An 18,958-nucleotide genomic window follows, 5' to 3' on the forward strand; every position below is an offset into this window, starting at 1 on the left:
ATAGGCGCCCTCCAAAACAACCCCAGTTTCTTATGTGACCCCTTGAGAAAATTAATTGCCCACCCCTGAGTTCAGCTCTTGCAGTTCATGTCTTTGACCTGCAGGAGGAACCTAGAGAAAACCCATGCAGGTATTCAGTTCATATTTTATTTTTTATTTTTTATTTATTTTTTATTCCTATTCATTCTATTTATCCCCTTCGTATATTTTATTTATATTGTCTCTGTATTTATATATATGTGTGTGTGTGTGTGTGTGTGTGTGTGTGTGTGTGTGTGTGTGTATATAATATTCTGTAACTCTGTAACTTCTGTCGGTGCTGTGCTTTTTTGGAAATCGAATTTCCCAGAGGAACCCACCCGAGGGATTAATAAAGTTCTATCTAATCTAATCTAATCTAATCATATTGGTTTGATTTACTAGCATGGAAGTTTAGGTATGCAACTGCCAAAGCATTAGCAATTTCAACAAACAGCATACAACAGTAAAAATGCATTAGATTATTAGGACTGGCGTGTATGAATTCTATGTAGTTTTTCTACTATGCGAGTGTGTGTTTGAATGATTGCATCTGCTGTGCCATATTTTTCTTCTGCTTCTTCTTTTTCTTCCTTCCTCTTTACGTCACTGTGGGATTTTAACCCATGGGGATGGGGTAGAGTTAAAAAAAAAATAGATGAGCATGGAGCCAGACTGGGTAGCCGTAAGAAGAAGGAAAAACTTGACTGACAGTTTGATGGAGATAAACGCAGGATGGGACTGGGAGAGAGAACGAGGACCTGAGATGGAAACAAACATTAACTTTTAATGGTCTTTTCTGGAGCGAAGGGATGCAGATGGGAGGGAGGAAGGGAGGAGGAGCAAGTGAGTAGCAGACAGTGTAGAGAGACTGAGAGAGAGAGGCAGAGAGGGTAACACAGGAACAGAGAGAGAGAGAGAGAGAGAGAAAGAATAGGAAAAGCAGGCAGACGGTGAGAAAGAGGGAGGGGGAACTGGCAAGGGGGAGGGCTGGAGGCAGAGAGGCTGTGTGTCTGGAAGAGGCAAGGATCAACTCAAACTGCTGATAATATTCCCTGGGTCAAGTCATGGAACATGACGGTAAGTTTCCTCCTTATATAATAAGCTGTACTTCCTTGTATATCTTTCTATTTTTTAAATGATCCAGTGTCTCTCTGACTTTGTGTGTCTGTGCAGCAGTAGCAGAAGCTACTGGGTCTTCACCTAACATGCTGTCCTTTGCTTTGGTTGTCACCTGTTAGCCTAGGATTGCTTTACATGTTAAGTGTAGGCATAGGCTGTAAATCCTGGGTCTGTATCACCTGAGTTATGAAACACTCTGGTTAAAATGCTCGTGTTTAGCCGGAAGAAAGAAATGAGCACACAGTGGGGGAAATAAATGTGTGCTTTAATGTCCCCATTATTAAAGCCTTTAATTATTTTGCAACTTTTGTATGAGAGTCTGACTTTCTTCAGGCTCGAGCAGTTTTTCTGGTAACGCTTTGCATTGTTTCATTATTTAAAATAAATATGCAGCGCATACCAGTGACAACACCCAGTCATGCAGTATATGCTTGAAAACTTGAGACTCAAGCATCTGTTTGGAATATTAATAAGATCCTATTGTTATTGAGTGTTGTAGAGGACTAAATGACATTAAGGGTTTCCATATCTTCACTTAACTATACCTCTAGTGTCCTGGTAGGTTCAGATTTGTTGATGACAGAAAGAGTTTTTGGCAGTGTTCATGAAGCACCGATCGTTGTGTACTTAATGTAAAAAGAAATGATTGCTTTTGAAGTCTGTTCACAGTTGCATTATAGCATTAGGGTTTCTCATATGACTGAGTGAAGACTGCATCTAATGGCTGTAACTTTGTTATAAATATTTCTATAGAGAATAGAAAACTTATTAAGGATAATAATTCCTAATGTGCTTGGCTGGAAGCCATCTTGGGTGTGCTAGCCAACATGACAATGGTAAGTCTGTACATTGGTTGGTGTCACACACAACACGAGGGGGCAGGCAGGCTATATCAGTCCCATGTTATCTAATGTAGTTTAATTACTGTTTGCTGAGGTTGTCATAACATATCACAGTGTTTAATAGCCAAAGCCCCTGCTGTCATGCGTCAATAAATCAAGACAGAAATTTTGAACAAAGATGATTGTTGCTGTCCTAGGTAAGCTTTACAATAAACTGCTTTAACCATCCTTTAATTGTGTGATTTTGCCTTCACTGGCAGACTTGTGCTGAGACCCAAATGAGTACACAAAATATTATTGCTGCGGTGAATTTGTAAAACAGTGTTTTGCAATGCAAAGCAGCATCTGCGTGTGTGCGTGCATTCATATGCATATGTTTGCACAGACCATAGTTGGTCATAGTGCTACTGTGTGGATATATTTCCTCTGCCCACTCTTGAATGCATGTGTTTTAGAGAAAACACAAGGTCAGTCTGCAGATTTGCACACGCTTGTATAACATGAGTCATTTACTACTGCGTCTGCAGTCTGCACTATATCGATGCAGGTTAGACTCCTACAGACTGTTGATAACACAACAACCTCTGCACTCAGCTGCTAAAGTTGTGATGACCTTTCTGAGGGGGGAAACCACACACACCTAACTTCAGTTATGCCACAAATGCCACTGTGCTTGTTTGTGTTTCTCTCTCAAACATGAATATTTAAATGACAGAGGAGACTTGACCTGGTAAAACAGCATAGTTTCAGACTGACAGATTGACGTACTTGTTTGACAGGTACACCAGATAAATCAGTACAACTCTCTTAAGTTTTTAAAGAGAATGATCCTCATGTCACTCTTTGAGCCACTAAGATATCATCATAGGGGAGAAGATGTTTTATTATTTATTCTGTATTTTAAACCTAAACTGTTTTATGGTATCTAACCTTTTTAAGTAACCCTTTTCAAAACAGCTCTTACTGTCAGTAAGAGCTAGCATGACAATGGCCAAAGGATCATCATCAAGCGGCGAGTCTACTCTAAAACAAATCATGTTTAGCCTTCAAAAGAGAAGCAATGTCCTGACTAACAGCCACACAACACAACTGAGCAAACATGACTGACGTGCTTAGGACAGCTGTTTTTGTAATTAACAGCAGCTCTTGGGTAAATCTAGCCTTATATAGTTAGACTATTGTGTCCTCTTAAGCCTTCACATCACACACTTTTAAAACAGTCGTGCCATTGCCATTTTCTCTTATGTGCAGTTGCTCTTACATTTTCCTGCCACGGTGGCCATTATTTTATGGCTATTATTAAAGACCCCACAGGACATTAATGGTCTTTCCTTCAGCTCTTTTGGTCCTCATCTGTGCCTCTTTCTCAGCCTTTCTCGCTCTCTTTCACCTCTCTCAAGCTCACGTTCTTTTAAGCTCTCCGGCTGCCTGTCTGGCAGGATGTCAACTATTGATTTATACAGGCAACATTTTAACAGTGATGGCGGCTTATGGGTTGTGCCAAACAGAATACAACAAACAAGAGATCAGATTTCAGACAAGCCTGCTGGCAGATGGAAAGAGGGATGACAGTAGCCTTTACTGTATTGTTGCATTATAATATTATACAGTTAATATTACCAGTTAAAAATGCTTTTATTAGGTACATAAGAGGGTTGAGAGTGGAGAGAATAGGCAAACTTGTGTTTATAACACTGGATATTAGTTAGATTCAGATACTGTATTGAGACTTACATCCATTGTGTAGAGATGAGATGATCATGAGCAGAACTACATTTGTCCAATATTAAACTATGATTTTTTTATTATCAGCAGGAAAAAAACTATAAAACTGGAAATTCTTTCTCAGTACTTAGTGGCTATGTACTGTAAAAACCTAATGAAAGAAGAAGTAAGTTTGAAGTGAAAGTTCACTAAAGGCCTCCCTCTACCGACACTAAAACTGTATCCACACTTGGTGCTGACCAAAAAGTTGGCATATTGATGGAATCAAAATGTGTTACAGTGCAATGGAAATAGTCTTAATGGGTAAATGCTGACATACACGAAACACGTGACTCAAAAGTCCAGCTTCCGCTGCACCAAACTGATGAGGCAAAGGCTTTCTCAAGTTATTACATGAAACAAACGCAATTACCAAGTTTCTTCTTAACCACTTCTACTTTGTTTTCAACATTGATGTATTAGAGAGAACTGTTTTCCATCATTTGAGGTTTGACTGGCACTTATTCAATCAACAATGAAATCTTATCACACTGTCAGTTTCTGTAATGTTTTAACGATCCATTTGGAAAATAAGTGTGCCCAACCCTTAATATTATTATACAGCAGAGCTGCACAGTATTTGTTCAATAATTGAGACTATCTTTCATGTTTTTTCTGGAAATTTTATTTAAAAAAATTCTAATTATGCATGAAAATCTGGCTATAGTAATATGCTGAATGAGAAAATGATTTAAGGTGGTTTAATACTGCAATATCTCCTAGTCTATGCAAAAAAAAAAATGCTGATTTACTGAATTCTACTGAACATTATCAAACCTGGCAAAGATGAATAAGATACTGTAAGTGTTGCTGATCATATATTTTACAGACACTATTTTAAATGAATGAAACATCACAGAACTACAGAGAATGACTAGTTTTACACTGAGACCATTTAAAATAAGTTCCTCTCTTCTCAGCTTAGTTTGCTTGTATAACAGGGCCTGTTCCTTGCTGAGTCACACCTGACTGTTATGACAGTTTGCAGTCTGAATCATGATCCTGGTTCAGACAAGTCCCGTCACTGACTCTTAAAAAGGTTAGTTAGTTCATAACACAGAAAATCCATTAGGTGAACTTCACATAGACCTCCTTAAACTGGTTGTGCTGTGCATGTAAAGGACAGCCACACATACAGAGTTATGAAAGCGCAAAATAATATTAGGTTAGGACAATTTTCTTAGACTGTGCTCTGGGGGAAAAAAAACTTTGTTTAATAAATAAATCAAGGGGAGGGGAGAAAGGCTCTGAAAAGAAGCACTTAAACAATTATTATCTCTTGTTCTGCTGAGGCTACTACTTAATATTTGATGACTCTCTTCCTTTCCTCTGGCCCCTTGCCCCCTTCACCTCTCTTGTCTCTCCTTTTGCTGTTCCGGTTAGAGAATTGGTCAATCTCCCTCTGTTAGTCTCAGTTATTTAGTGTCAGGACAAGCAGAGTCCATTTCCTGAGGCGTTACCTTGAGAGATTCATTCTCATACTCAAAGCTGAGTACTCTTGATTTCAAATAAATCCCTAAAAATCTTGCACAGATTTACAGCACAAGTATTAATTTCATCTAATCAAAATCTTGCGTCTGATCAGTAATCGGTTTTTCAGGTAGTTTACATGTGAAATGTGGTGATGCTGCTTTCATGGCATGTTTTGGTCGTTTCACTGCTCAGTTCAGTTCATTTTATGTTCACAGCAAGGCCCTTTATATTGTAAAATAAAGGCCTTACAATAACAGAGAGAAAACACCAACAATTAGACAAATCCCCAATGACTAAGCGATTGGCAACAGTGGGAAGGAAAAACTCCCTTCTAAGAGGAAGAAACCACCAGGAGAACCAGAGGGACAGACATCTGACGTAAGCAGTTGGGGTGAGGAGAGGGAAACAGGACAAAAGACATGCTGTGGAGGAGAGCAAGAGATTGATAATAACTAATGATTAAATGCAAAGTGGTGTATGAATAGAGAGTGGAAAGAGTTCGATGAGGAAGAAGCGCTGTGTCATGGGAAGCCCCCAGGAGACGAGGCTGATGGCAGAATAACTACGGGTGAAAAAAGGAACAGTATGCATGCGGGCGTTTATGGGATGCTCAGATTAAGCCAGCAGTTTGGAAACAAGTTACAGGAACGCAGTCTGATTGAGATCTGGTTACTGACACTTTGACTTGATAGTGATACTTGCATAAAACCAAACATTAAAGCAAAGAAACCCCACACTTAAAGCTGAAGAACTGAAAGTGGCAGCACTGAAGGCCTAGCATTAACAGAAAAAGTACAAATATAGCCACCAGGCCAGAGAAGTGAAGCCCCTGCAGAGGTGCCTCGCAATCCCTTGAAATAGAGTCACTAAAAAAATCAGTTTTCATGAAACACTAAATCAATATAATGTAAAAAAAAAAAAAAAAAATCTATATAATGTCATTGTCTGAACTCACTCCTTCAGTGAACTTGTGATCCTTTTGAAATGAATCCCATCAGTAAGTGTGTATTAAACTGCAAAGAAAGGTATATACTTCGAATCAGGTTTCCAGGGTCACCAGCTCCACCTTATCCAAATACGGTCACTTCTGACTCCAGAATTCAAGTGCACATGGTAGTCAATAAACCAGCTGGTGTGACATCAGGATGAGGGCATCTCTATTGGAAACATACATAATGTCTGCTATTGTCAGCTGATATTTGTCTGTCTGGTTCTAGAGGCAACACAAGCTCTACTCTTTGTCATCATGGTGTCTTAATTGTACTTGATGGTTTCAGGCAGGGTCAAGGCTCTGTGCATCAATATAAATGATACCCAAGTAGTGTGTGAGCGCACGTATGTGCGTGTGTGTGTTTTAAGGCAGATGGGCAGTGAATGATAAAGCTCATGAAATTCAAAAATGAAAATTGTCCTGCACTGAGAACAGAGACACCCATTTGAAAATATAGCATTAAAAATAACTATACATAAAAATGCATAAAGGTGTACATTAAAATATAATATCCCACCATACATGCTAACATTAATCTATGTAACCTTGTGTGTAACCATAAAACCACGCACATACAATAAACTCAGTAGTCAATGTTTAAAATGACATCATCTTTATCCTTTTAGACCTCTCATGTCTTTTTGTTGGGATGAGCTGAAATCAAGCTTGTTTCGGGTAAGGATTCATTATCTTCAAATCTTTTTTGGCTCAGTTTTCATTCTTTCTTTTTTTAGCTAATTAGCTAATGCATGTCTGACTCTGATCCATTTTGGACAGAGTCCATATATGTGCATCTCTCTGCATTATTTCAGTTATTCTGAATCTATGTGGATGGCTCCACTGGTGGAGCATAGAGCCTCTGTGGGTGGATGACCAAAGGGAAAATACTAAGTTCAATGAATATCATTTATCTATGGAAAAAAGTTACCTCATGCTATTGTGCTGACATTTAACTGAAATGCAACACGGATCTTTTTCACTGTTAATAATTAATTTAAAAAATGTGGTGTAGGCAAAAACATAAGAATCTTTGGATTATGGTAACCAAAGGAACCGGTGAAAATACCCTCTGAGACTGAATGTTGTGCTGTCTTGTCTGGAAATCAGTGTGTGTGTTCTCAGTGGTATTATCTCTGTCCTTTAACACGTGTAAATGTGCTCCAAATTCAGTATGTGTTGTGGGTACATTGTGTAAATGACATTACCTCCCAGTAAGTGCTAACATAGTCATATTCTGCTGTTAACCTCTCTAAGTACTTCCATTCTCATTCTCAGTTTTTATCCTCCCACCTCTTTACCGGCTTCCTTCCTGTTCAATTATCCATTTCCATCTGATTCGCTAATGACAGCCCCATAACTGTGTGGTTGACTTGGCAGCTCCAAAGCTAAATGTATATTGAATGGTAACACTGCATGTTACCAGCACAAAAGCAATTGAAAGGGGTCATTTGTTAATATGGTGGATCAAGAAAATGTCACATATTCTTTGGACTTGATGGCATCCGTGTCACCTTAAGAATTGAGTTAGAGTTAGGTTGAAATAAGCCACAATCAAGGGGCAGGTAATTGGGTTTTATCAAATCAGAGCAGACAAGAAGTGGTGAGTGAGTCTGCACACACACACAAAATCCATACACTGCTTCATTTTTGTAACAAAACTTCCAAAATTAGTTTTGTTTAAAGGTCAATGTTGGCTTTATTTCTCATTCTGCCACAATCCTTAAGAACAATGTTCTCTGTGCTGTGGCTGCTTAAATGCCAGGACTGCATGTGGCTTCCTGATGTTTAATGACTTATGGGGAAATGGGATCAGGGAGCGAGGGCAGCACTGCCACATAGAAACAGAATTATGAATGGAACAAGAACAACTTTGTGACAAATCATCTCCCAGTTAACCTGAAGTCAGTTTGCTTATGCTTACTTTGCTTAACACTAGATGGCAGTCTTGGCCCAAATGGTAAGTCGTTTCGTGTGCAGATCAGGCAAGTTTAATTTGCTCATGCTTGCTGCTGTGTGTGTCTGTGTGTGTTTGTGTGTGTAGAGAGTGGGAGGGAGCGTGTGTACTAATGGCTTATTTCTGTCAAGCCCTGTTCTGCAAGGTCTCAACTGACACTGTGTTGACAGTAATGATAGCCAAAGCTCTCTTTCTCTTGCGCTTTCTCTTCTATAAACACAAACACACACACACACAAAGACAGACACACACAGTCACACATGCATGCACACACACACACACACACACACACACGTTAGTTGACTCTCGTGTTGAGAGTCAGTGGCAGCGTTTGACTCAGTTTGCCACAGTTTGCCACAGTTTGCCACAGTTGTCACTGAGCAGTGATGTGTGCTCTTGTGTCTAATATTAAACAGATATTACTTGTGCGTGCTGCAAGTAGAGCACCTAATGACAACACTAGACTGACTTTGCGCTCTTTTGAATGACTCACTGCTGGGTTGGTTCAAGATTCACTACTGTCATCTTCCTTTTTAATAATAAATTGCCTGCAGGGTAAAGCCTACTGCTTTTCCTCTGGAGCTGGACTGTAAACTCATTTATGTATTAATTATAGGCTGTAAGCTAAATATATTGTCATTTCCCAAGCCTGGTTTCTGAGATAGGCTCTCAGATGTTTAATTATTGGGCTAGATGGTACTATTGGGCTGCTGGAATGTCAATAAAATAATATTTAGTGTGACTATAAATTCACTGAGTGGATTTGTTGCTAAGGAGGACCTTAAATTTGGTCTAAAAACAACTGATATGCACTGCCACACAGGTTTTAAATGACACTGTATGACGTATTGTGCAGTAAGTACACTACATATCATATTAGCAATGCAGCAACTTATTAATGCCATTATTATCATCTTTTTGTTTCTTGTTATATATTTTTAATATTGGGTAATATTGTAAAAGACCCATCACAAGTTCCAGAAACACTGTACTTGCTTAAAATTCACAGGCACATCCAGTAGAAAGAAAATCTGTCATAACTCTTTGGAATTACCTGGTTTTCTAGATTCATTGGTTCATGAAATGTGATCCTTGAGTTACTAACACACACAATTTATACATATTTATAGAGCACACTCATTTGAGGTCAAAAGATAATTTAACCCTTGGATTTAATACCTGCTTCAGCCTCCTTTGTAACCTCAAACCTCAGGCTTTAGAGGAACCTGCAGGTCAGAGATGGCTGATGATCACAGGGGGAATTTTGGACCATTTTGTACTTACAGGACTCCTTCAGCGGAGTCAAATTTCAGGATGTGAAAGGCTCTAATGAGGTCATGCCACCACATCACCCATTTATGGGAAGTACTCTAGGTTGAAATAAATTGGATTTAATATTTAAGGTAAATGTCCTGCTGCAACACACAACTTATTGTGCACGCCCAGACATAATTTTGCATGATACCAGCTTTTCCCACCCCTGACTCTAATTGCTTTCTGTTGCTGTCATTAGCTTAGCATTAGCTGGAGACGTTTTCCAGCCTGCTCTGTGAAGAATTCACAGATGGAGAAACAAGTTAAAATATTTATATTCAAATACACAACATACACAAACGTACTGGGCCTCCTACACATTACACCTTACACCTATTCAGCTCAGCTTATTGGACTAAGAAAGTGTAATGGGTTTCCGTGATTGTTTGTCCACGGAAACCTATGCCATGAAGCTCCTGGTGCACAGTTATTGTGCTCATGTTAATGCCAAGGGAGGTTTGTAACACTACAGTTATTGAGGAAGCAGTGTTTGCAACTTTTACGCATAGCTCTCGGTAATCCCACTCTGTAACTTTACGTGGTATGCCAATCTGTGGCTGAATTGCTATGGTTCCGAAAGACTTTCACTTTGATAAAGTAACACTTACAAGTGATTGCGGAATAGCTAGGATGGAAGAAATCTCACAAACGGACTTGTTGTGACAGTAGAATGATAACTCAAAGTCAGGGAGCTCTTTAAAACTATGTCTTCTTCCACAAATGTCTGAAAAACAGACCAAGGGCTGAACATACAGAAATTGTGAAATTGCATCCAGGAACTTGTTATGCAACAGTGCTAACCACCATGACACCCTGCTGCCCAATGATAATTATAATACTCTATAAAATTGCAATTAAAAAACTTAATTTTGTATTTACTGGCGTTATTTTTTTTCTCTAATATTAAAATTTGTTTGATGATATGAAACATAAGTGTGACAAGGATACATGTTCAAATTCAAATTTTATTTGTCACGTACACAGTCATACACAGTACGATATGTAGTGAAATGTGTGATAATACTGCAAATGACTGCATAATGTGTTTTTTTAAAAAAAGAGAAGACAATACACAAAAGTTAGATAGATACAATAGTTACAATATGAATTTTAACAAAAGCTGTGTAATGCACTAAGGCTACAATATTGGTTTGTGAAAATAGTTATGTAATTGAGTCACATTCACCTCAAGTTTCACTGGAGCGCAGTTCTAGGTTAGTGCCATCATTTCGTGATCTGGGCCGATGTAAACCAGCGGCTGAGAGTGTCGGACCCCTTCGCCCTTTGACCCCAGCAGCGTCCCTAATCTGCATAGAGGAATGAGAGGCATTTTCAGCCGCTCACAGGAGGAGGAGGAGGCGGGGAGGAGGTGGTGGAGGAGGGGAGGGGAAGTTACGACGTAGTAGAGAGTGAGTGAGAGAGTGAACCAAGTTTCCAGTGACTGAGCCATCACGGCGTAAAAACTTCTTTTTTTGAAATGAACTCGCTTGGCGGTGGAGGACGGGGTTTATGCGGAGATAGAGAGCCGTGATAGCGGGTTAGGGGGCCCGGTCCGGCCCGGTGCTCAAGCCGAATATGGGTCAGACCGCCGTGTCTGCCGTGTCTCAGACTGCAAGCGGTGAGTGTGTGTGTGTGTGTGTGTGTGTGTGTGTGTGTGTGTGTGTGTGTGTGTGTGTGTGTGTGTGTGTATACGTGCAGTGTGCAGTCTCCCTTCCTCTTGTCTCTCTCACACACAATCCGCTATCTTTATTCAGGAAGTCTTCTCGTTTTTTGTTTTCGTTCTTTCACATTTCTGTCGCATAACTTCGACACAGTTCAAACAAAGCGCAGCGCTAAATACCGTTAACGTCAGTGGAAGTTTGCTAAATAGATGTGTGTTCATTTTATTCTTGCATCATTTTACGCCGTGTGTGTGTGTGTGTGTGTGTGTGTGTGTGTGTAGGGGGTTTCTAAATTTATCGCTGGCTCTGCCAACCAACTGTTGTATAGCAGAAAGAAAAACTAGTGAAACAGCCTGTCTTAAAACAGGATGCAGTGTTGTATAACCCAAGAGCTGTTTAAAAGGCTGGCTTGTTGTAACTAGGTAATGAAGACTTTATGTATTTAGCAGCCAACTTGACATTGGTCGAGATGATCGGAAGGAGCGCAGATTAAACTTGTAACCATTTGCCCCTACAGTAGACCCCAGATCGAGCTGTCTATCTGAGCACAGTAAATACAGTCACGAAGCTGTTGAGCAGCACTCAGTGAGTCAACAAGTAGGCCTGGTCATTTTTATGAAGAGCAGCAGGAAATGCAATATTACAGAAGATATTAATTTTGGATAAATGAGAAGTGCTGGAGTTCTGAGCTACGTTTAAACCTGTTATTATTTAAATTATGGATTAATGTAACTCCTTAGTGAGTTAATTATCTCCTTAATGAAGACTTCTTCAGATTTCTTTCTAGTTTTTTAGGTGCACCATGCTAGTACTGGATTTGACCGCCTTTTGCATTTATAGCTACCTTAAGTCTTCGTAGCATAAATTCAGCGAGGTGCTGGAAACATATCTTTGGTGCATAATGACATGACAGCATCATGCAGTCATCATGAAGATTTGCCAGTGATGTGGATCTCCTGCTTCACTGTGTCCCAAGACCTCAGTTGGGTTGAGATATGATGACTGTGGAGGCCATTTGACAGTGTCATTGTCATGTTCAAGAAATCATCTTGAGATGATCTGAACTTTGCAGCAGGGCATGCTTACACTTTGGTTATAAAGGGATGTACATGGTCAGCAACTATATTCAGGTAGGCTGTGGCATCTAGATAGCGCTATATAAATACAGGCCATTTACCATTTACCATTTAAATGGCGCTCAGAGACCCAAAGTATGGACTGACATTATACCACACACTATTAGACCTCTGTCACTAGCCTGAACTATTAATACAAGACAGGCTGTATCCACGCTTTCAAAGTTTTTAAGTTCTAACCCTGCAATCAGAATCAAAACGTCTTCAGACCAGTTAATGTGTGTCCGATCTTCTCTTGGTGAGCTTGTGCAAACTGGAGCCTAATTTTTCTGTTCTTAGCTGGTAAGAGTGGCACCCCGTGTGGTTTTGTGCTGCTGTAGCCCATCTGCTGCAAGGTTGCATATGTTGTACTTTTAGAGATGCTCTTTTAGATACTTGAAGTTAAAACAAGTGGTCATTTGGGTTATTCTTGCCTTCCTGTCAGCTCAAAGCAGTCTGAGGGGCAACACCAAAGTGTTATCATTTCAAACTAGGAATCATGCAGATTTTGAAGATTATGAAGCTGAAGCTAATAGAAAGAAAAGGAAAAAATACTCTTAAATGAAACAGTCTAACCATCAAGTGTTTATCAGCTTTATAATGACATTGAAGCTTATTATGAGCTACAGATTGAACAAAAAGAGTAGTTTGTGTTCTTTCATCTGCATACTAAACTGCAGCACTGATTGTTCATTGGTTAATCTGTTGGAGTTCTTTGTGTATCTAATTCCCAGAGTCATTTTAATCAGCTTTTTTCATATGCAACACTGGCAAATACTGAACCCGAATGCTTTGTTTTTACAATCAAAGCCTTTTTTTCCCATCTGTAGTCCTTGGTCGGTTCGTTGAGCCATAAAGGTAGGCACTTCACGTTCAATCACACTTTTTATGGGAAGGCTTAAAGGCAGTGAGGTAGAGGATGAGACACATGACTCTGGATGAAAACAAAACTAAATCTGTTTTATGGCTCTGTCAGCATTTAAACTAAAACTCAGACTCAACTGTAATGCACTTTAGTCAACATGCAAAGGAACCTGGTGGCTATAATAATGATCTATACGTCCTGCATGGTTACATTATGACTTCATAATGATGCGGTGGGCTTTAAATGCTGAATCTACAGCACTAAGAGCAGAAGTGGAATTCTTTCTCTCAGGGTCTTATTGAAAGATCATTAACATAAAACTGAGATCTCTGAGCTTCTCTACCGAAGTTAAAACATGGTCGGTTTCCTGTTTGACTGCTTTTTGCTCTGTTACTCCAGACTTAGCCAGAGCTTTGAAGTCGTGCAAGTATCATGAGTTGAGCTCTATAATGCTTGTCCAGCCTTTGCTGGAGAAAGATTTGGAAGAAATGACCCAAGTGTTAAAACTGCAGAGCCCAGCGCCGCCCCTCCCTCCACTCTTGTCCAGCACCTCTTGTAGCCTTGTCTTCTTCTCTTCCTTTCCCTGTTCCTTCTTTCTTTAATCCCACATTTTCTCATGCCCCACCTCAGTGTCCCTTTTCCCCTGTGTTTCCCCTCTTTCATCTTTTCTTCTTCCCTTTGTTTCTTTTTGCCTCTTTCTCCCCCTCCATCCCTCTTCCTCTGTTTGTGACGCTTGCTTCTTCCCTCCCCGGTGACTTGGAGTGAAGGAAGGAAGCCTCTCCCTTTTCCCTCCTCCTTAACACATGTTCAGGCAATAATGTCTGAAAAGAGTTTGCTGGCTCTGTCACAATACATCTCTTTTACCCTTAAATATTATATCAGGCGATACATATAAGACTTTGCAGTTTGTCAAGGCAACTGGCAACTGAAGTCTCTTTTATTTGGTCGTCTGCTGTCTCTGAAGTTGTTTCTAATTATCCCACCCAGCTGCAAAATATCCAAGTCCTGACTCACCCATTTTGCATGACATTGCATTTCAGCTGTTTCAGTGTAAAATTCATTGTGGAACAATGGAGTCGAGTCAGCATCTGTAATGTGTAACAACGTCCCAGAATTAAACTGAGATTTAGAGGTACACAGTTTAATTTCAAGAGATCAAATACAGCACTATTTTAAAGCAACTGTCAGTTACAACAAATACTGACAGCATAACATATGTTGCTGTTAAACAGCAGATTGATGAACTGAAGATCTTAATTCCTCTGATTTGGTTTCCTAAAACCTGATTTTGTTGATTTATGATGGTGTATATTTTTCTTAATAGATACAATAGATTAAGGCCTGGCAAGATCAACTTTAAAAAAAACAAACAAAAAATTTTTTTTAGTTGAAAAGAAGTCAACATGTTTAAAGCTGTTATCTGTTAGTACTTACCTTGTTGACAGTGTTCGATCTATTGGCAAATAAGATTGGCAGTGGTGTTTATCTGTTTGTGTAATGTAATGAACAGCTGAAACGTTTGCTGTGTTTGATGTAGCAGTCGTTGAGCATTATTTCTGCACATACAGTAAACTAACATTGTCTGCCTCAAGGTATTATATTTGTCACCGTTATATTTGACTATGTAGACGTGTCAGTGGGCTTGAACAGGAATGGGACAACTGTGGTGTTCACCACAAAGAGGAACAAGCGCGAAATAAACAATCAAACATTTAAAAAGTAGCAAAAGAAGCACATACAGTGGGTGCAGTGGAGAGTTTTCATATTGTTTCATATATTGTTTTCATTTTACCCAGTGTCACTTCACAATAAAGACGTTTTTTATATATATATATATTGTGTCTTCTGGGGCATAGGCTAAGCTAAAAAAAGCAGCACTAACACAAGCGATAGAGTCCCAAAGACTGGTTATTCCAACTATTTTTAATCCTGCCTCCCCAGTTTACAGTATACAGTATAGTACAGCGGTCCCCAACCCCCGGGCCTCGGACCGGTACCGGTCCGTGAGTCGTTTGGTACCGGGCCGCGAGAGTTGAGGCTCAGTCGTGAAATGTATGGTTTTCAGGGTTTTTATCGGTTTTCAGTGTTATTTTGTTATTGTTTTTATCGTTAACTCTGTTTCCTGGGTCTTTTCACGTGTGTTATGAATAAATCTTCTTTTTTTGGTACCGGTACTAGTTTTATTTTGTTGTATTTATCCGCGACACCTTAAAGGCCGGTCCGTGAAAATATTGTCGGGCATAAACCGGTCCGTGGCGCAAAAAAGGTTGGGGACCGCTGGTATAGTATACATCGCTAGTCCCATAAGGTGCCGTCACAGTGTTCACAAACCTAGAAATTTTCAAACTGTGCTGAAATGAGACAAGTACAGATAAATGAGATCGTCCTCTTTTTTTTTAGTTGTTTTATTTAGAAGTTGCCAAAACAGCTCACTGACAGATTATCAGATCCATCTCGCACACAAGCGAGCAACTTCTTCTGTCACACTAACACTGTATGTCCTCCTTCACTACACCCATGACTCTTCTGAGGTTTTCCTCTTTTCTGTCTGCATGGCAGCTCCATATTCAACAGGCTTTGTCCAGTGTCCCTTCCCTGCACGTGTCAGGTCCATCTTGTCCACAAACAGCTCAAGCTGGATTGTCCCTCTGATATACTACTTTCTAATCATTTCCCTCTTAGCCACTCCCAGTAAAAATCTTAGCATTTTCAACACCGCCAAGTCCAGCTCCACCTCTAGCGCCACCTCTGTCTTTTTGTTAGTGACATCTAACCGGAACAGTGCACCCTTAGGACTGGTTCCTATACATTTTGAATCCCAGTGAAAACATAAACTAATCAACCATCATGCAATCTCTCACTAAAGAACAAACAACAACCCTGCAGCTGCAGGTTCAATTACTGTGGAGAAATTGTTAAAGTAGCTAATATCGACCGTATATTCACTATTTTCTGTTCCACTACAATGTAGCTACAGTAAATCGCCAAGTTTTTTTTTTTTCTTTAAATGTCGATAATAGTCGTATACATAAAGATGGAAATCAAGAGTTATTTAACGGTTGCCCGCCTCCAAGCATCAGCCTCTGGTCAGTTGTTTGGGGGACGGAATGATTGGAATTTCTGCAGAGTGAGGTGAGAACAATAAATTAACTGTAGGTGTAATTTTCTCGGAAAAGATGACTTATTGTTGTACTTGTGAGATCTCTGCCGTTGAACACATTCGGTGTAAGTGTAAGCACCTCATGCATGTGTCACAGCAATGCAGGCTTTAGATTTCCTGCATTGCTACACGACACAGCATGAATCTCAAATCTTCCCCTTTCCTTATGATAATTACATAACTGTGAAACCAGGAATTTGAAAAGACTGTATTACAATCGGTTCCGAAAAATGGGAAGCAGATGAATCTCTTTTGATGATTTGCTTTGTTTCTTCTCTAAACTAAGCAGTGAGTTTTCTTTTGCCTCTTCGTTTCATTTTCTTTTCTCAGCAAGTAGTCAGTCAATCCATTGTCCCTGTTTGGTTCCCACTGGAAGTTTGATAGTTGGCCTAATGGTGATGATAATCGCTGTTACCGATTTTCCCATCGTTAGCGGTACAGAGTAGCTGCTGAAATGCACCTATTGTTGTGATTTGATATCAACACAGGAACAGGAAATGAGTGTGTGTATGCAAAGTATGTGTGTGTGTGTGCAAAAAGAGGGTGCTACATTGGTCTGAGGGGAGTTGTAGGGGGCTCTGTGCTGCACTTCTCCATGTCTTCACTCTTTACTGCCATTGTTTTTATGTACATGTTTGTCCTTGAGCACTCGATGTGATAAAGGTGATCACAATACTGTTGGGAGCAATAATGAAACTATGATTTTACGAGCATTCTTTAACAAAGCAGAGTGCTTTGTTATGGTTATATTGCTCTAGTTATATTACTTCTTACTATCTGACCCTCATTTTACACTTTAGGCTAATGACACATCAGTTTTTTGTTATAATAATCCTACTTTATTTAGTTTAGATCTGCTAAAGACCACCAAATGTTTTAAAACCTGCAAAACTGTCTTTAAATTTATAGACAGAATAAGAAGATTCGATATTATTTGTTAGATATTAAGAGTTTGTTAGTTGTAAACCTGTGTGAATTTGGTTTAATCATATTTAATTGACAGTGTTCCAACAAATATTTTGATCGATGCACATTTACTTTAGCTTCAGTAATGCAGGGGAAAAAGAGAGACTTTCTCATCACCGTGGAAAATAAACAACACTAGTAGAAAAAAAATGTACACTTATGTAGACTTTAATTACTCACAGCGTGTGAATAAACAATGCATTGATCCTTCATCAGCAGTAAGCAGCAGTCAGAGATAGTTTACACTCATCAGTTTTAGCCCATGTCCATCTGTGCAGAGTGCGAATCAGCTATCTGCCAATGCTGGTGAGAGCCAACCAATCATCAGGCTATTGATAGTTTTCAATTGAGCTGAAGGTTATGAAATGGATTTGACCCACTAGATCTGCTTAGCCAGGAAATGCTTGACTGAGTGACTTTAGTTGCTGTTAGGCAAATGGTTACTTAACTTCTTTACTGCCAAAATGAACATCTGGATCATCTGGTCAGCTAAGCTGAGTGTTTTTTAAGCTTTGGTCTGGTGGAAATCTGGCAGATTTCTTTTTTTTTTTTTTGCTGACAATGGGGCTGCATAAGCATCTTAAACAGTACTGACACTGCACTGTTCTGTTTTCAACCAACTTTCATTGTTTTCTTGTCGGCAAGTATTTAGAGTGACATGAGCTGAGTGGGAATGCATTATTATTTTTATTGAGCAGGCATAGTGATTCCCTCCATGTGTAGCTAGCATTTGCAAATTTAGGAGTTCTCTAAGAATGCACTTGAAAGAATGAATTAATGAATTCCCTTAAATCGTCTCCCTTGAATAATTGCGTTTATCTCAGTTTGCAGATGACATGAGAGTCCCTGGCCTTCGGCTATTGAGGTTTTGCGATGATTCTGTATTTTTTTTTTAGTTTTTTAAACCAGGCTGCTACCATGTCAACAAATGTAGGTTGCGCTCATGAGTATATTTCCTCTTGCCAATCAGAATACAAATTGTTATGGATTAGTGTAACCAGGATCCTGGATCGTGCACTTGATCTTGCATCTTTTAAAGTTTTGTTTTCAGAATTAATTGAAGCTGTCCACATAATTGGAGAAAACAACCACCATGACTTCATGTGAAAAACATCCAAGTATTGTGTTGAAGACATATCAGCTGAAGTTGAACTTGAGCCAGGCTTTTTATGTAATGCAAATTGTAGGTGTGATGTTTTGTAATTACTTTTAATTTCTGCACATGGCTGATTAATGTTCCAAACATCTATTATTACTTAGTCTGACTGCATTTAAATATATTAATATAATAAAAATAAAGTGTTCAGCACAGTGTCTGTGAAGGCTCTCAGTCATCCAGGTCATCTTAGTCTGAGGAGCTTGGAAAGAAAAGCGTCTGGACCTCTTTAAATTGCTTGAAGAAGTTTCACCTCTCATCCGAGAAGCTTCTTCAGTTCTAAGAGTCAAATGATGGAGAGTCCCAGATTTAAGCTCTGTGGGAGTGTCCCTGAGAGGGTCATGGACCCCCTATTGATCCTCGACCTAATCACACGAGCCAAGGTGTGAAAACGAGTGTAGGTCACAATCAGCCGAGGTTTCGGGTGAGCTCATCGTGAAACTTAACCCCACCCTATCACGTGATTTCCTGAGGTCAAATGGCACAGGATGTGAATGGTCGTCAAGGCGTCTGGGAAGGGATCTCAGAACTGGATTGAGATGGCAGTCAGTTGGTGT

General features: G+C 39.6%; 1 protein-coding gene across 3 annotated transcripts in view; it reads left to right on the plus strand.

Annotated features, from left to right (window-relative positions):
* The first annotated feature begins 995 nt into the window (after positions 1-995).
* phactr2 (phosphatase and actin regulator 2) overlaps positions 996-18,958 on the plus strand; it is a 37,095-nt gene continuing 19,132 nt past the window's right edge. For 2 of the 3 annotated variants that reach the window (XM_080868102.1, XM_080868104.1), the window contains exon 1: positions 10,866-11,096. In XM_080868102.1, coding sequence (XP_080724228.1) covers positions 11,054-11,096 — 43 coding nt within the window. In that variant the 5' untranslated portion in view covers positions 10,866-11,053. Of the gene's footprint in view, positions 1,099-10,865; positions 11,097-18,958 lie in introns of those variants that run through there. The other variant, XM_080868103.1, reaches the window with a different exon arrangement.

The sequence above is a fragment of the Rhamphochromis sp. 'chilingali' genome, assembly GCF_963969265.1.
Source record: "Rhamphochromis sp. 'chilingali' genome assembly, chromosome: 20".
In the NCBI taxonomy this organism is placed as follows: domain Eukaryota; kingdom Metazoa; phylum Chordata; class Actinopteri; order Cichliformes; family Cichlidae; genus Rhamphochromis; species Rhamphochromis sp. 'chilingali'.